This window comes from Centruroides sculpturatus, unplaced genomic scaffold (assembly GCF_000671375.1).
Source record: "Centruroides sculpturatus isolate CEXI.00-Female unplaced genomic scaffold, Cexi_2.0 scaffold53, whole genome shotgun sequence".
Lineage (NCBI taxonomy): Eukaryota > Metazoa > Arthropoda > Arachnida > Scorpiones > Buthidae > Centruroides > Centruroides sculpturatus.
This window is the reverse complement of record NW_019384350.1, coordinates 563,174-579,028: the sequence shown is the minus strand read 5'-3', so window position 1 is coordinate 579,028 and position 15,855 is coordinate 563,174. Positions and strand designations below refer to the sequence as shown.

The 15,855-nt window shown below is 27.0% G+C and overlaps 1 protein-coding gene across 1 annotated transcript in view; it reads right to left on the bottom strand.

Moving 5' to 3' along the window:
• The window catches only part of LOC111637404 (lysosomal-trafficking regulator-like), a 60,374-nt gene extending 44,831 nt beyond the window's left edge, over positions 1–15,543 (bottom strand). The window contains exons 1-8 of the mRNA XM_023382888.1: positions 15,502–15,543; positions 8,671–8,751; positions 8,474–8,559; positions 4,254–4,461; positions 4,088–4,178; positions 3,098–3,339; positions 2,701–3,022; positions 26–267 (exon numbers count right to left, since the gene is read on the bottom strand). Coding sequence (XP_023238656.1) covers positions 26–267; positions 2,701–3,022; positions 3,098–3,339; positions 4,088–4,178; positions 4,254–4,461; positions 8,474–8,559; positions 8,671–8,751; positions 15,502–15,543 — 1,314 coding nt within the window. The remainder of the gene's footprint in view (positions 1–25; positions 268–2,700; positions 3,023–3,097; positions 3,340–4,087; positions 4,179–4,253; positions 4,462–8,473; positions 8,560–8,670; positions 8,752–15,501) is intronic.
• Between the last annotated feature and the right edge of the window lie 312 nt (positions 15,544–15,855).

Sequence of the window (15,855 nt, the reverse complement as noted above, 5' to 3'; positions counted from 1 at the left end):
TTATATTTTTTATAATTCCAATTACTTTATTTGTAATATTACATACGATTTCATTTTTCCGTAATTCAATACAAGATATCAAATCTGAAATTAAGGATGAATTTTCATCATCAGAAAATACACTTATCTCTTGAATAACTGTTATTAAATTCTCATTATTTATTGGAATTTCAGTTAATTTCAAAATCCATAATAAAACAGTCATAATTATTTCCAACAGTGATATTATCATCAAGTCAACAATTTTCTTTTCTTCATCTTTCAAATCTATAATAGATAAAATCTTATGTTTTGCAATTGATATTAATATTTGTAATTCTTTTAAACTGTAAGATGAAGTTTTTGTTTCAATTTCTGTATGTGATGAGACAGCAATCAAACGTAATAAAGCTCTTTCTAAATTTATAATATCAAAATGAGACCAAGATTTTAACTGAAACTGTTTCAATTCCAAAAATTGTAAAGATTCCAAGGAGAAATTCAAAATCTGTTGCAATGAATTTAATAGTGAAGTTTGTCTTGCAATAAGAGCAATTTGAAATAGTATTTCAATCATATATATACAAAAATTTGGTAATGAAATTGACTGAAGATACTCGGAAGAATGATCAAATGATAATGTATCTATTCCATCTCCATTTTTGTCAAAATTAAGTAAATGCTCAAATTTTCTTGAAAACAGACTGTAATGCACTTTTTCAATAGGAGTATATGAAGAATTTGATATATTGTCTTCATCAGAGTTTGAACATGAATTATTATTATGAGAAAATTTGCTGCGTAAATGATTAGTTTTTACTATCTTTGCTTTATTTTGGTGATGTCTTTGAAATCTAATGATATTTTTCTCGTAAACATAATGAATTTTTGTTGATTTTGTTTTTTTTAAAGAAAATAATTCTTCTATATTTATGAATTCTTTTTTTTCATCACAAAAATCTGTAAACAAAATCTCAAAATAAATAATGTTCATGATTTGTAAAAATTTAATAAAAAATTAAAAATTATGACATACCATTTGAATTCAAGGAATATGCTTGAATCTGAAGACAGTATAGCCATTCACGAATCCCAAATAATAAATATATTATAACTAAATTTTACATGTATATAATTATCTCTAAATTTTTCACACATTTTTCAATTAAACTACATTAAACACACACATTTTTCAATTAAACTAACAAGAAACAATGTATATATCAAGTAAATTTCATTAAGTTTGCAAGTCATAATATCAACAAGTGGATTTAGAGTGATGTGCAGGGTTCAGTTCCACCCTCCTTTTAAGGGTTTTCCCAAGTAAAGCTGGGTACATCAGGTAGTAAAAAATTTTGTAAAGCATAATGTTTTTGCATTCTCTAGAATTTCTGGATCTCTATTGGAAATAGATGCATTTGTTTATGGTTTATGTTTCATCAAGGAAACATCTTTTCAAATTTAATGTATATTCTGAACAACATGTATATCCAATAAAACTAAACTATAAAAGCTATATTTTAGAAAAAAAACTTTTATGCAACAAAAATCAATGTACTATATTATATCAACAATTTGATAATACAATCCTTTTTTATTATTATTAAATCAAATCAACACTTGAATTTGGATGATATAAATTAAGATTAATAATAAAATTTAAAAAGTATTTTTTTAAAATAAGAAAGAAAGAGAGTTTTTTACATAATTGCAGATATTGCTTAATCATATAAAATAGAATTCTGTAGTAATCAAAAACTTAATATATATTTTAAACAAATGAAAATTATCTTACCATGCTTGAAATATTTTCATAGGAAAGCAAGTCTATGCAAACAACAAGAACTGTATGGAGTAATGTCATAACTGTTTTCTTAACAATCCCAGTAGTATTATCACATGCATTAAGATTTTTAAGTATAATTTCCAAAAAGTTAAGTATAATATTTATATTTGAAGATTTTATTAAGTATTTTCTGTAGAAAGGTATTCTACAAACTAAATCTCTGCATGTGAACCACAAATTACATAAGAAGTTTTGATTACATTCTAAGTTTGAGGATTGATCTTCTAAGTAAATATTTTTAAGAATATCAGATTTAAAATCAGCATTAAATAGTTTACATGAAAAATGCAATAAACACATTTGATTTGTAGTCTTCAACAACAAGCTCTCAAATATAAGCAGAGAACTTTCAACTGTGTTATCAGAATATTCTTGCAAAATATTAACTGGATTCAATTTATTGTTTTTGTCATAATATGTTAATATTAAACATTTTAATGTTTGTAATGATACGTTTTGTAAAGAAGAATATGAGAAAAGAGAATATAAATATTTTAAGCCTTCATTTTTTAAGAACAGTTCTGTTATTTTTGAAGATTGTAATAAGGATGATAGAGAAACTACACAATATTCTAAGGCAACATTATTATTGATAGAAGTTTCAGTTTTATCAGAAAGATAATGAAAGGCTGGAAAAATAACATGATTGAATAATTCTTTTTTCAATTTTTCATGTCCGACGATAACCATATCCAATAAACTACTTCCAATAAGTAAAGTCAATGATGAATTTTCAATTAAATAATAATAATATAAGAAAAAAGAACATTCCTGATATTGAATATTTTCACTTTTTCCTTCACAGTGAGAATTTACACACAGAATTCGATTAATACAAATTTCACATTTAATATTTTTATTAAAAACAGTCAAACCAAACTGTTTTAATATAGTTTTCTCTATTAATCTTATGATTCCTACTTGAATTATTTGTGAACTATCAGGAAGCATCTTTAATAATGAATTTAAAATAGAGTTAAAATTCATACAGCAACATAATCCACATTTCTGCAAAGCTTCTATTGCTTTTAAATTGATTTCATCAGATTTTGAACTTGTACGTATATTTAATAATAAATTACACATGATAGATACACAGCATGGAGGTGTTTTATTAATTACTTTGTGAACAGGTTGCAATTCTAGAATATCAACATGATGATCTAAATCTTCAATACAAGAAGAATAAAGAAGAGGCTTATGCAATTTTATATAGTATGAAAACCTTAATCTTTTTAATGATATTATTATATTTTTTATAATTCCAATTACTTTATTTGTAATATTACATACGATTTCATTTTTCCGTAATTCAATACAAGATATCAAATCTGAAATTAAGGATGAATTTTCATCATCAGAAAATACACTTATCTCTTGAATAACTGTTATTAAATTCTCATTATTTATTGGAATTTCAGTTAATTTCAAAATCCATAATAAAACAGTCATAATTATTTCCAACAGTGATATTATCATCAAGTCAACAATTTTCTTTTCTTCATCTTTCAAATCTATAATAGATAAAATCTTATGTTTTGCAATTGATATTAATATTTGTAATTCTTTTAAACTGTAAGATGAAGTTTTTGTTTCAATTTCTGTATGTGATGAGACAGCAATCAAACGTAATAAAGCTCTTTCTAAATTTATAATATCAAAATGAGACCAAGATTTTAACTGAAACTGTTTCAATTCCAAAAATTGTAAAGATTCCAAGGAGAAATTCAAAATCTGTTGCAATGAATTTAATAGTGAAGTTTGTCTTGCAATAAGAGCAATTTGAAATAGTATTTCAATCATATATATACAAAAATTTGGTAATGAAATTGACTGAAGATACTCGGAAGAATGATCAAATGATAATGTATCTATTCCATCTCCATTTTTGTCAAAATTAAGTAAATGCTCAAATTTTCTTGAAAACAGACTGTAATGCACTTTTTCAATAGGAGTATATGAAGAATTTGATATATTGTCTTCATCAGAGTTTGAACATGAATTATTATTATGAGAAAATTTGCTGCGTAAATGATTAGTTTTTACTATCTTTGCTTTATTTTGGTGATGTCTTTGAAATCTAATGATATTTTTCTCGTAAACATAATGAATTTTTGTTGATTTTGTTTTTTTTAAAGAAAATAATTCTTCTATATTTATGAATTCTTTTTTTTCATCACAAAAATCTGTAAACAAAATCTCAAAATAAATAATGTTCATGATTTGTAAAAATTTAATAAAAAATTAAAAATTATGACATACCATTTGAATTCAAGGAATATGCTTGAATCTGAAGACAGACAGGAAATAATGATATAACTAAATTTATTAACTCTTTTGTACATGTTACACCCTAAAAATATAAATTTAACAGATATCAATTCTGGATATTAATCTTAAAATTTATTATTTTTAACAATATTCTTACCTGCATTCCAATATTACTTAACAGAAACAACAACTTCCAACCTCTTCCTTTTAATAAATATTCATGTAGTTTGTCAATTATCTCTGTATCATCATCTGAAATATCTGTTTTCATGTTATATTCACTTGATTTTTGAATACTTTGGCATATTTGATGAATATCTGACATAAAATGATGAACAATAAGACTTCCAACCATAGACCAATCTCTAAAAGAAAAAAAAAATTTCTAAGATAAATACAAAATCTACTGACATTTTATAGACAACCCTAATTTATGATACTCAATTTTAAACTTCCATTTACATCAAAACTTTATGACATTCTAATTCTTATCTGAAGCTTGCATTTACAACAATATAAACTGGATATAGAATAAATAAAAATTTTTATGTATTTATTTAAGCCATACTTAGCTTTCTTAAACTGTTTACTAAAATTATAAATATTGTATCTTAATTTTTATTGAATCGACAACTTTGAATATAGTATCATTAAAATAAATGTATTTTTACAAATCATTTATTATGTGAGATATGAAAGGGTTTTCGTTAGCCTACTAAGGCAAACACCCAGATAGAAAAAAAAAAGAGAGCAGTAGATGCTGAAAACACAATTTATTTTGTGTGATATAACTATTTACAAGATCAGTAACAGATGCCAAATCTAGGATGGATACTCTGGCAGTAACCCAAAACACAATCGTCAGCTGGTTAAATACAAAGTATTACGATGCGTACAAAAAACTCGCAATTACATATTGCCCAAAAATTTCCTTTAACTAATCCTTAAAACTAACATATACTAAAAGAAAGCAGAAACAGACAATAGGTAATGAATGGAGTAAGATAGATATAGAATAGGTAAGATAGGAGGTGAGAAGAATCGAAGATGTCAGACAGAATAGAATAAAGAACCCAGGTTGTATGAACATCTTGCTGTTGTTGTGAGGGACCACGTGGAAACTTCCTGAGGCTCAAAAGGCACTTTCATTCACTTTTCCTTAGTCCAAGAGGGTTTCTCTAAATTTTCTAGTCCAAGTTGTTGTTCATCCATCCGAGCCGGAAACTTGTCAAGTTGAGATGACAGCTTCAACACCATAACATTGGTACAAGTTCATGAGTCTCTCTTCCTCAAAATTGGCTTCACACAACTCTCAGGTACTCAACAACTCTCTCTATTTTCCTGTTCGTCCTCTTGCTATGAGGACCAGCTAAAAAGTCTCTCTTTCCACATGTGCCCTAAGGAAACTTCACATTCATTGTTTGACAATTCCAGGAATTGGCCATTACCTCCAAGGGGAAGAGTAATTAAGAAGATTAGAAGGTTCTAAAAGGCAGACAGAATAAAGAACAAACAAAATATGCTAAAGACTATGAACTAAACTTAAATCTAATATGGCATACAGCTACAATTACAGCATCTATTTTTTAATTTTTGTTTCTAATTAGTTTAAACTTATGAATCTACTTTAAGTTTAAATTACTGAAGACAAACATATGTTCATTTTCAGTAGTTTAACCTATCTGATATTTAAATTTTTCTCTGTTGCCTGTGACGCCATGTTGAATTTTTGTCGATGTTAAGCCTAACGAAAATTACATGTTTTTTAAAAAGCAATTGTGGCTATTTTATTGTCCAAATTTTTTTTATTTTTCATGAACAAAATAAATGTATTAATAAATATAAAAACAAAAGAAATTATATTTTCAAATTTAGTTTTAATATCGATATTGTAATGAGATATCTCGGGTCAAATGCTTGAGGTCAGAGGTCATGACCCTGAGATATGTCAGGAATAACATGGGATAGGTTAAATTTATTTGAATCAAAAATCTCATTTGACTGTTTTTTTAAATGGGATAGTCTGTTTTTTATATACAGTAGTAGAACTCCAATTATCTGAATACAAGTCATTCAGTTATCTGAACAAAGTTTTCTGTTTTTCACAGGCAAAAGAAAGTTTCTTGAGAAGTACCCCAGGCCATGAAAATGATAGAAAGGCACTCCTCTGTCATTATACCTGTAAATAAAGGGTGTCAAACAAAAGGATCTCATAAATGGTAGCCAAATAATAAAATATTAGCCTTAGAAGTTTCTATAAGAAATCAGAGATGCACAGTACACAAAGAAATCAAGGACTATAAAAAATCATGCTGACCACAGAGACTTTCAGCATACTTTTTGAAGAATGACAACTAGATCAGGAATATAGAGAAGACACTAGGAAGTCATAAAAAAAAGGAAAGTGTATCCTCAAGAATTTTCATCATGATACTATGTACTGCTTTTGTGTTGCTTGTGAATATTGTGGTAGTTACTTTTTGGAGGTGCCCACATGGCATTACCTTCTTAAAGTGACAAGGAAAATGTTGCTTTTTTTTAAAAACTTAATTTAAAAAACTGTTGATACATGTTAACTGACACTTGAAAGTCATTAATGACAGACAATCTGAAAAAAGAACGAAATAAACTCTAATCAGGTCTGAAAGACTCAGAAGAAAATGCTCAGAATGAAGAAGTCAGTGAATTTATAAACTTGTTTCAATCAATCCCTAGATTTGAAGAGTATGAAAAAATGCATATAAATGATGAGTGATAATGATTTCAAGTTTTAACTCACAATGAGACTGTGTCATGTGTTAGTGAAACAGGGAACTCATAGAAAATGAAACAGACAAAAGAATGAACAAAACAAAAGTAAAATGAGTTGATGCATACTAGGGCATTTTCTGCATTAGAGACATGACATGGTCAAAGTCTTCTGGCTTAGATTGATGTTCATACCATGTCATTACTATCTCTAATGCAGAAAATGCCTTAGTATCTCAACTATTTCTCTTATTAAATCAGGAATCAATTATTACTCTATCACCAATCAATCAATCAATCAATCATTTCCTTTCAATAACAGTAAAGTATTACTCTATAATAATCACAATTTTTATTTTATTATCCTGATGCAATGCATTCATGTGAATTTTTCTAGTGTATGTGATTCAATATTTAAAATTTTCATTTATCCAAACCACTTCTAATCCTATTACTTCAGATAATTAGAATTATACCATATTGAATTTTAGTAAAATAAAGCATTATTAATATTTGCAGAATTAATTTTGAGATTGGGTATCCTTGAATCTAAATAAGTATTTTATTTGTATAAGACTATAAATGTGAAATAAAACTGTACTTTTGAGGTTAAGTTCCATTTATAATAAGTTTAATGATTTTGGTTATATTAACAGTTAGTTATTATAATGTTTAATTAACAAAAAGTGTTATTTTAGAGAAACTCAGTTACTTAATTATCTGAAGTATTTTAAATCTTGATAATTCTTTTAGTCATATACATAGTTACAGATAAGTTATACACAGATATAAACCAAACACTGAAATCTTTTTNTTTTGTAAATAGTCTGAACTTCTAATTATAATTTGGAAGAAAAATATCCTGAGTTCATCATGCATTTGAAACTATATGCAAATTAAGATAACTCGTATCCACCACTAGAGGGCTTGAACCTGATACAAAGTGTATAAAACTTGACAGTTTGGTGTGAAGATTTACTTTGATTTTTAATGTTATAGGCGTCAGAACCTATAATGAAAGGCTGACGTCTGATCATTTTTAATAATGTAATTTTTACCTATTGTTAATTGTTTTTAATGAAGTGATTTCTTCAAACAAATGTAAAAGGTGTACTTCTATGGTGTGTGAAAAGGAAGAATTGATAGACTCAAAAATTAATTTTTTGTAAATAGTCTGAACTTCTAACTATAATTTTGGAAAAAATAAAAGAATTAAATTAAAATTAATTTTATTTACAAAATGTAGACACTATTTACTCTAATGAAAATTTTATAATTTATTAATTAATCTACAACCTTATAATACTCCAAAAAATCATGATTATGTACCAATATTTTAAATAGAAATTTTTAAACAACTTCAAGCCAAAATTTTCTTTTAAATTAATTAATGTAATACAAATGATGTAATGCAATGCAAAGATTTTTATTACTATTTTATTTATAGTCTTCCTTCTTAATTAATTTATTATCATTAGGGTATAAAAATTGTTTATGAAAGGGACACTTCATAGACTATAGATATTACTGTGGGATGACATTTCACATTTTAACTTAGAACAATTAGAATATAATGAAATCATAAAGTTAGAGTTCTCTCTGAATGGGAATTTATAATAATGATATTACCCAAAATCTTCATAATTAGATTCTTTTTCAGTAACTCTCAGATGTATAAATCTCATTAAAAATTCATCCAGCAGTTTCTGTCTTTCCTGTTATTAAAATAAACATTTAATAAAAATAAAATTTATACAAATAAACATAGGTACATTCAAACATTTCTACAAAAAATATTCAAAAAAATTAGAATAAATATGTATTACCTCTACATATTCCTGAGGAGTTTCAATAAATTTTAACCATATGCTTCTTAATATTTCGTATTTATTATCCATTGTAAAATTCTAAAAATAAATATTAAGAAATTTATATTAAATTTATCGAATAAAAAAAAATCACAAAATTATATATTATTTAACTGTTGATATTTCATTGTTATTGTGTTTCATATATGCAGTGGTGCTTCGTATAACGTATGCCTCGAATAACGGACGCTGCGAACAATGGACTTTCTGTTTGGCCATTATGTGACTCGAGCAACGGACTGGCTGCGAACAACGGACTTTCTGTTCAGCAGTCGCATGAGGCGAACAACGGAATTTTTGCAAACAAATGTGAATGATGTTTTCACTCTTTTGCCATTGCCAATGACAATCTGCTGTTTTTATAATATATTACTATTATTAGAATATATTATTAGTATATCTGAAGTACAGAGCTCCCATTGGGATTTGGCTTGCTCCCTTGTTTATTATGTACATCACCTCAGTGCAGGGTATTTACATTTATTCAAGTGTTGTGCAAATCATGGCTTCTAAAAAAACAAAGGTGATTTCAATTTTAATAAAGCAAGAAATCATCAGAAGGAGTGAAAGCTGACACAGACTTCTTTGTCAAATAGGGAGAGGTTCGGGAGTTTACGAACACTCACTATCTAAACACAGCTGTAATTCCATGCAGATCATCCTTGCCGTGTGTGGGCAGGCATTGTCTTCGTGTATTAGCACACATTTATGACTGATCAGTGCAGGATGTTTCTCCAGCAATGCAACCTGTAGCTTTTCCAACTGTTGACAGTAGAATCTACTGTGACTGTTTGGTTTGGTGACAACAATTCAAACTGGATGATACCATATATATCCCACCAAACACACATCATCACTTTCTGTGGGTGGAGTTCTTGTTTTCTCACTGTACCCACCCCACCACCTTTAGGTGCCCACTGCCCACTGGTGTTTGTGTTTAACATTGTGGTATAAGATCCACTTTTTGTCTCCTGTCACCATTCTGTATAAAAATGGCTCTCTTCTATGATAGATCAATAGAAAACTGCAAACATCCCCACACTGTTGCCTCTGGAAAGTTCAGTTCAGCTGCTGTTCAGGTATCAACTCATGGGGTGTCAACTCATTTTTGCAGTTTGGACACACAACTAAGGTCCTGCAAATGCCAGTGAATGGCTGAATGGATCAAATGGAGTGACGTGGCTAATTCTTCCACCATTTAAAGTAGATTTTCCTCTCAACAGTTGCTCACAGTTGTCCAGCTCAACAGGCCTTCCTGCTCATAACCTATCGGTAAGGCTGGTGTTTCCTGCTCAAATTTTTTGAACCATCTTTGACCATACATTACATACCATACATACATACCATAGCAGCACAAAACATTAATGTTTTGTGCCGCTAAGGTTGATGAACTCACACAGCATAACATGCCATATGTGTTCTTATATGTGTTCTTCAGACATTGTAATATTTAAACATGTTTCACTGACACAAATTGCTGTGGACTAATCAAATTCTGTGCACGTGTACATAATGAACTGTCTAATCAAGCACTAGTATCATAACTTTGGTGCAGTTCATAATTTGTCCATCATATGGCATTGATTACACAGATATTCAAAAAAAAACATTACTTATGGGATGACCTGATAGCTAATTCCGATGCTAACAAGAATTATATCCTAGATTTTGCTGAAATTTTAATACATTTTAATACAGTCTTCCACTAATGCATGGTAACATAACTCATGCCAATGAGCATTAATTTACTAAAACTTATTGTTTAAACTTCTTTGTGTGCATTATACATTGAGTTCTACAAACAAATCATAATGAGGAGACAAGGAGCAGTGAATAAAGCACCAGAGTGAGAAAAATATACAACAACTGGGTGACAGAAACAAAACATTTTTGCATGCTAAGCAGGCAAAGATTTGTTGAAGATAGTATTTATTTATTCATTCATTTTTTGTAAAAATTGGTAAAATAGAAATATATATAAAAATATAAATATGATTAGGATTTATGAGGTACAAGTTATAAGTTATGAACTAGGAGTTAAAGAGTTATTTCCAACCTAGAAAAAAGGAAATGTTTTGAAACAACGTACTGTAGCATTGTTAATTAATTATTTTAAGTCAGAAAGGTTAACAAAGCATATAAAAAGAAGCAGCTCTTTGAAAAAAATTCTTTTGAAGAACTTTTATACTTTTTTGTTTTAATTTATGTTTATTTAATGTGTAATGTAATGTATTTTTAATTTTGTGTAATTGTTGTCTTTGTTTTTATGTATACTTTTTGATTTTGGAGTAGATATCAATTATCCTTCAGGACTTTTCTATTTACTTGTAAAAATAAATAAATAAAAGTATGTAACATGTATAAATATGTTTGTTAATTACAAAATCATTATTTTAACTGATTTAACTCATTTCTTAAAAAAATATTATTTAAATTTACCAGGATCAATAGAAAAGAATAACAATTTTTACAAAGAAAATAAAATATTTTGGTATATAATATAGTGGTAGCCCAGCTTATGGTGTCCCGTTGAGAAGACCATTCTGTTTTTTGCAGCTTTTTTCAAAATTTTTTTCTAAAGTGCACAGTTCAGTGAATTATTAAAATCATTTGTGTATTTTTAAACCAACAACTATAACTAGAGAATCAATACTTTTCCTATAGTTATTTAAAGATCATTTCACACTGTATACATACACTGTATTTCCTCAATTAAACTTGTATTTTTAAAACATATATACATATGTATTAAAACATCCCAAGTTTTATTTGAAGACCTAGAGATTTTTTTGAGGCTGTGGTTTATTGCCTGCCAGGTAAAAATTGAAAAAAGTACTTTAATTAATCATATATTTTCCAAACTATCAAAACCATTTATGAACCATATTATAGCTACAACATATGAAATAATGACTGTTTTCAACTTCCAATTTGGTTAATATGTTCTCATTTGTCTGCTTTGATGCTGTGTTGTAGGGCAAGAATCTTCTGGTTTAAATACTCCATCCCTTTTGGAAGATGATGATGAGTGATGAGTTTGAACAAAAGTTTTTCTAGTCATCCTTTGGCTAATAAGCTCTCAACTTATGAACTTGATCGTGACTTCCTCTGTTCAATATTCATACTGTTATTTCAAAAAAAGTTTCTGTCAAGCTTGGAATAGAAAATGCTGTCTGACCACAGTACTACTATTCAAGCCTTTAAAAATGCAGTATAATTTTAATTTTCAAATATTTTTGGTCATCTTAAACATCCTTCTTCAGAATAAAAAGAAACAAATTTCAATTTAAAAATAAGAACAAAAGCTGGAACATCCTCTGGAACAAGTTGATTTTGAATGTTAACATCTTAGAAAAACAAAAATTTAAATGCACATAGACATGACAAGTGCAGTTTTCAGAAAAATGCTGTCTGACTCTAGACTCTATTTGAAAAGGTTTTTAGTTAAACTCCTTATCTGTCACTCTGTACAGTGCAATACTTCAACATGTTTTCCCATGCTTTTCAACTTACAGTTTATTTTAACAGCACTTTTATTTTCCAGGGTTTATTTGAATCTTGGAGTATAATTGAGGAAATACAGTATATATAAGCAAAAAAAATATATTAAAATATTAAAGTCAGAAAAACGTTAACATTTTCAATGAATAGTTTTTAAATAATACTTACATTTTTAATAATCTGGTCTTTTCACATTTTTCATAATTTTATATTTTCTTATTTCATGATACCTCATATGAAAAGTAAAAAATATATATCACTATATACAAAGTAAATAAAAGAAAATGCATCTAGAACTGAATTAAGTAAATGTAAATAAAATTTCTGCCAGTATTTCAAAATTATTTTAAATAATACAACTTTAAATTTTAATAATTTAGAAAGCAAGTATAATTGGCAATGTGTTATCAAATTTTAAATAATAATTACATGTTTGAATAAAGTTCCAGGTTATTCTTTCTCAAGATTCATAAATTATCTAAACATTAAAATTTTTCTTAAAATGCAAAGAATTTATCAAAAATAAAAACTTATTTGGTTAATACATTAATTAATTAATTAAAAAAAAACTGTATTAAAACTTATCTTTGTGTACACTCTATTCAAAGGATGTAAAAAACGATTTTGCAAAGAAATGTTTTAAATCCAAAATTATCCACTACAGGGTAAATGGTACAGCAAGCAAAAAAATGTGATATGCATAGCCACATGGAATAGAGTGCAGCCAAGAGTGGATATAAAAAATGCCGACAACTAGCAAATGCCATTCTTATCAGTTACAACTATGATGGCATCACTTTGTTGGAGTAATTGTGAAGCTCTTTTATGAAAATCAGAGTAATGCTGCAGCTGCTGTTCATGAATATTGAAATCTGAAGAACTTGCATATATAAACATCCAAAAACCCAATGTATTAATACTAAACCAAATGATCACTGTAATTAATTGGGTTATTTTACACTACAATTAATAATTATAAATTATGTAATTTGGTACTGGAGGTGGATGTTAGAGGCAGTCTCTTATTGAAATGAATAATTATAATAATTGAAATTTATTAAATTATATCTCTAAAAATCACTCTGTACACACACACACACACACACGTGGAGGCAGTCAGTCTATTACACTGTAATAGACATCTATATTTCATATTGTTATAAAAAAAACCTATTATATCTTATATTATCAATTATTATTTTATATTTTTCATATGACTATGATACATCTATTATAATTTTTATCAACATTTAGTTATATCGTGTGACAGAAAAATCAGTTTATATTGATAAATTTAATTTCTTCAAAAGAAAAAAAAAAAAAAAAAAAAAAAAAAAAAAAAAAAAAAAAAAAAAAAAAAAAAAAAAAAAAAAAAAAAAAAAAAAAAAAAAAAAAAAAAAAAAAAAAAAAAAAAAAAAAAAAAAAAAAAAAAAAAAAAAAAAAAAAAAAAAAAAAAAAAAAAAAAAAAAAAAAAAAAAAAAAAAAAAAAAAAAAAAAAAAAAAAAAAAAAAAAAAAAAAAAAAAAAAAAAAAAAAAAAAAAAAAAAAAAAAAAAAAAAAAAAAAAAAAAAAAAAAAAAAAAAAAAAAAAAAAAAAAAAAAAAAAAAAAAAAAAAAAAAAAAAAAAAAAAAAAAAAAAAAAAAAAAAAAAAAAAAAAAAAAAAAAAAAAAAAAAAAAAAAAAAAAAAAAAAAAAAAAAAAAAAAAAAAAAAAAAAAAAAAAAAAAAAAAAAAAAAAAAAAAAAAAAAAAAAAAAAAAAAAAAAAAAAAAANCAAGTGTTATGTTCTTAACTACTCCACAAACACTTTCGACCTCCACCGAGGTCTGCTTCAGGTGGTGACTGACCATGTTTCTTCCTGACCGTCATAACGATGTTGCCAGAGATGTAAATAATCATGCGCATCAGGTTTCACCCCTCTGTCCCTGTTCCTGTTCGAATTCCTCGAACAAATACCTCGACGCCCGTGCGATCATTTCACCATCTTTGTTGTTGATGCAGGTGCCCCAACAGTTAGCTTTATAAATCTCCCAGTCCTTCAGGGGTCAGATGTGATCGGTTATGGAGGGTTACGACAGTCAGTCACCACCTGAAGCAGACCTCGGTGGAGGTTGAAAGCGTTTGTGGAGTAGTTAAGAACATAACACTTGTACAAAAAGGTTTTCGTGGATTATAAAAGTAAAAACTAAATATTTTGACAATTAGAAATTGCTTAAATACTTATGTATTAATTCTACTGAAATCTAACATACATATATAGTAGAGCATCAAGTATCCGACCCCCGATTAACCGTCACATCGATTAACCGACCATTCTAGTCGGCAAATTCAAATGTCCGCTGGTGATGTGGCGCTACAATATTTGGCTATGTCTTGGCTACTTTAATAGTACTTTACATGTTTTAGCTGGCAACACTGGCTCGACGATGAAAGGGAGCCAGTATTTAAACGAGGCTTAATTTTCTAATTTTTAACAATACAATAGCGATGATTATTATTTTTTAAAAAAATTTGATAGGCTTAACATGGAGGAAAATTCAACGCGAAGTAGGTTAATAGCGATATACTAATATACTATACTAATAATGTATTTTTTCATATTTTTCGGTTATCCGTTTTTTCAGTTATCCGACCAACCCCAGTCCCCAATTGAGTCGGATAATCGATGCTCTACTGTACATATATATTAAATAAGTGACTATTCTTGAATGCATGTGAAAACAAAAAAAGTTCATTTCCATTTATACAAATAATTTACATTGTGTATAGTATTAATCATGTGTAAAAACACTGATAAAAGTAGGATTTTTGAGAAACATTTAGTCTATAAAAGGGTAAAAATATATGATATGTTTTTACTCCCTTTTATAGACTAGGCATTTCTCAAAAAATCATACATTTATTGCATCTCTTGTAATATGATAGAGTTTGAAAATTTACTACATGAAGAATCTAGTCATTTTAAATATGTTTGTAAATGAATACATTATAATTCTTAGTGTTTAATATTTTTATCTTATTGTTATCTTATCATTTTTTAATGTTTTCTTTATTTTCTATTTACATTTGTATTTTTGTATATAATATATTTTATGTATCTGGTCTATTCTGTTAATCAGGGGGCTGGAAATGTTTTGTCATATACATGACATTTCCATTTGTAAAAAAAAATAAATAAAAAAATAAACAATCTTTCATACATTGTAACTTCAACTCTATGAATATTGAATTTAAGAAAAAAATAAAATACTTATATAATTTTAGAAATTTTAAATACTTGTTAATTACTTACCTTCTTAGATAATTCATTTGTATATATTTTTACTAGATACATCTTTCTCTGATGAAACTTATCTCTCTAAACACAATTCCACTTCTTCAACCATATTTTTTGCTTTGTTTTTAAACTAATAGGCAATAAAAGATTAAAAGAGAACTAAAGTTTATTATTAAAAATGAAAGTACATCCAAATAACGTATACAGAAAAATTGGCTGAACGTTACTTCGCCTCAAAATTTGGATTAACTAAACCATAGACAGCTTTGTTTTTAAATTTTCAAGNTTACGCATGCTTTTATTTTTGGTCACATAATACCAAGAATACAATAAAAGCCAGAAAATTTTTTTTTTTACTTTTTAGTGCAT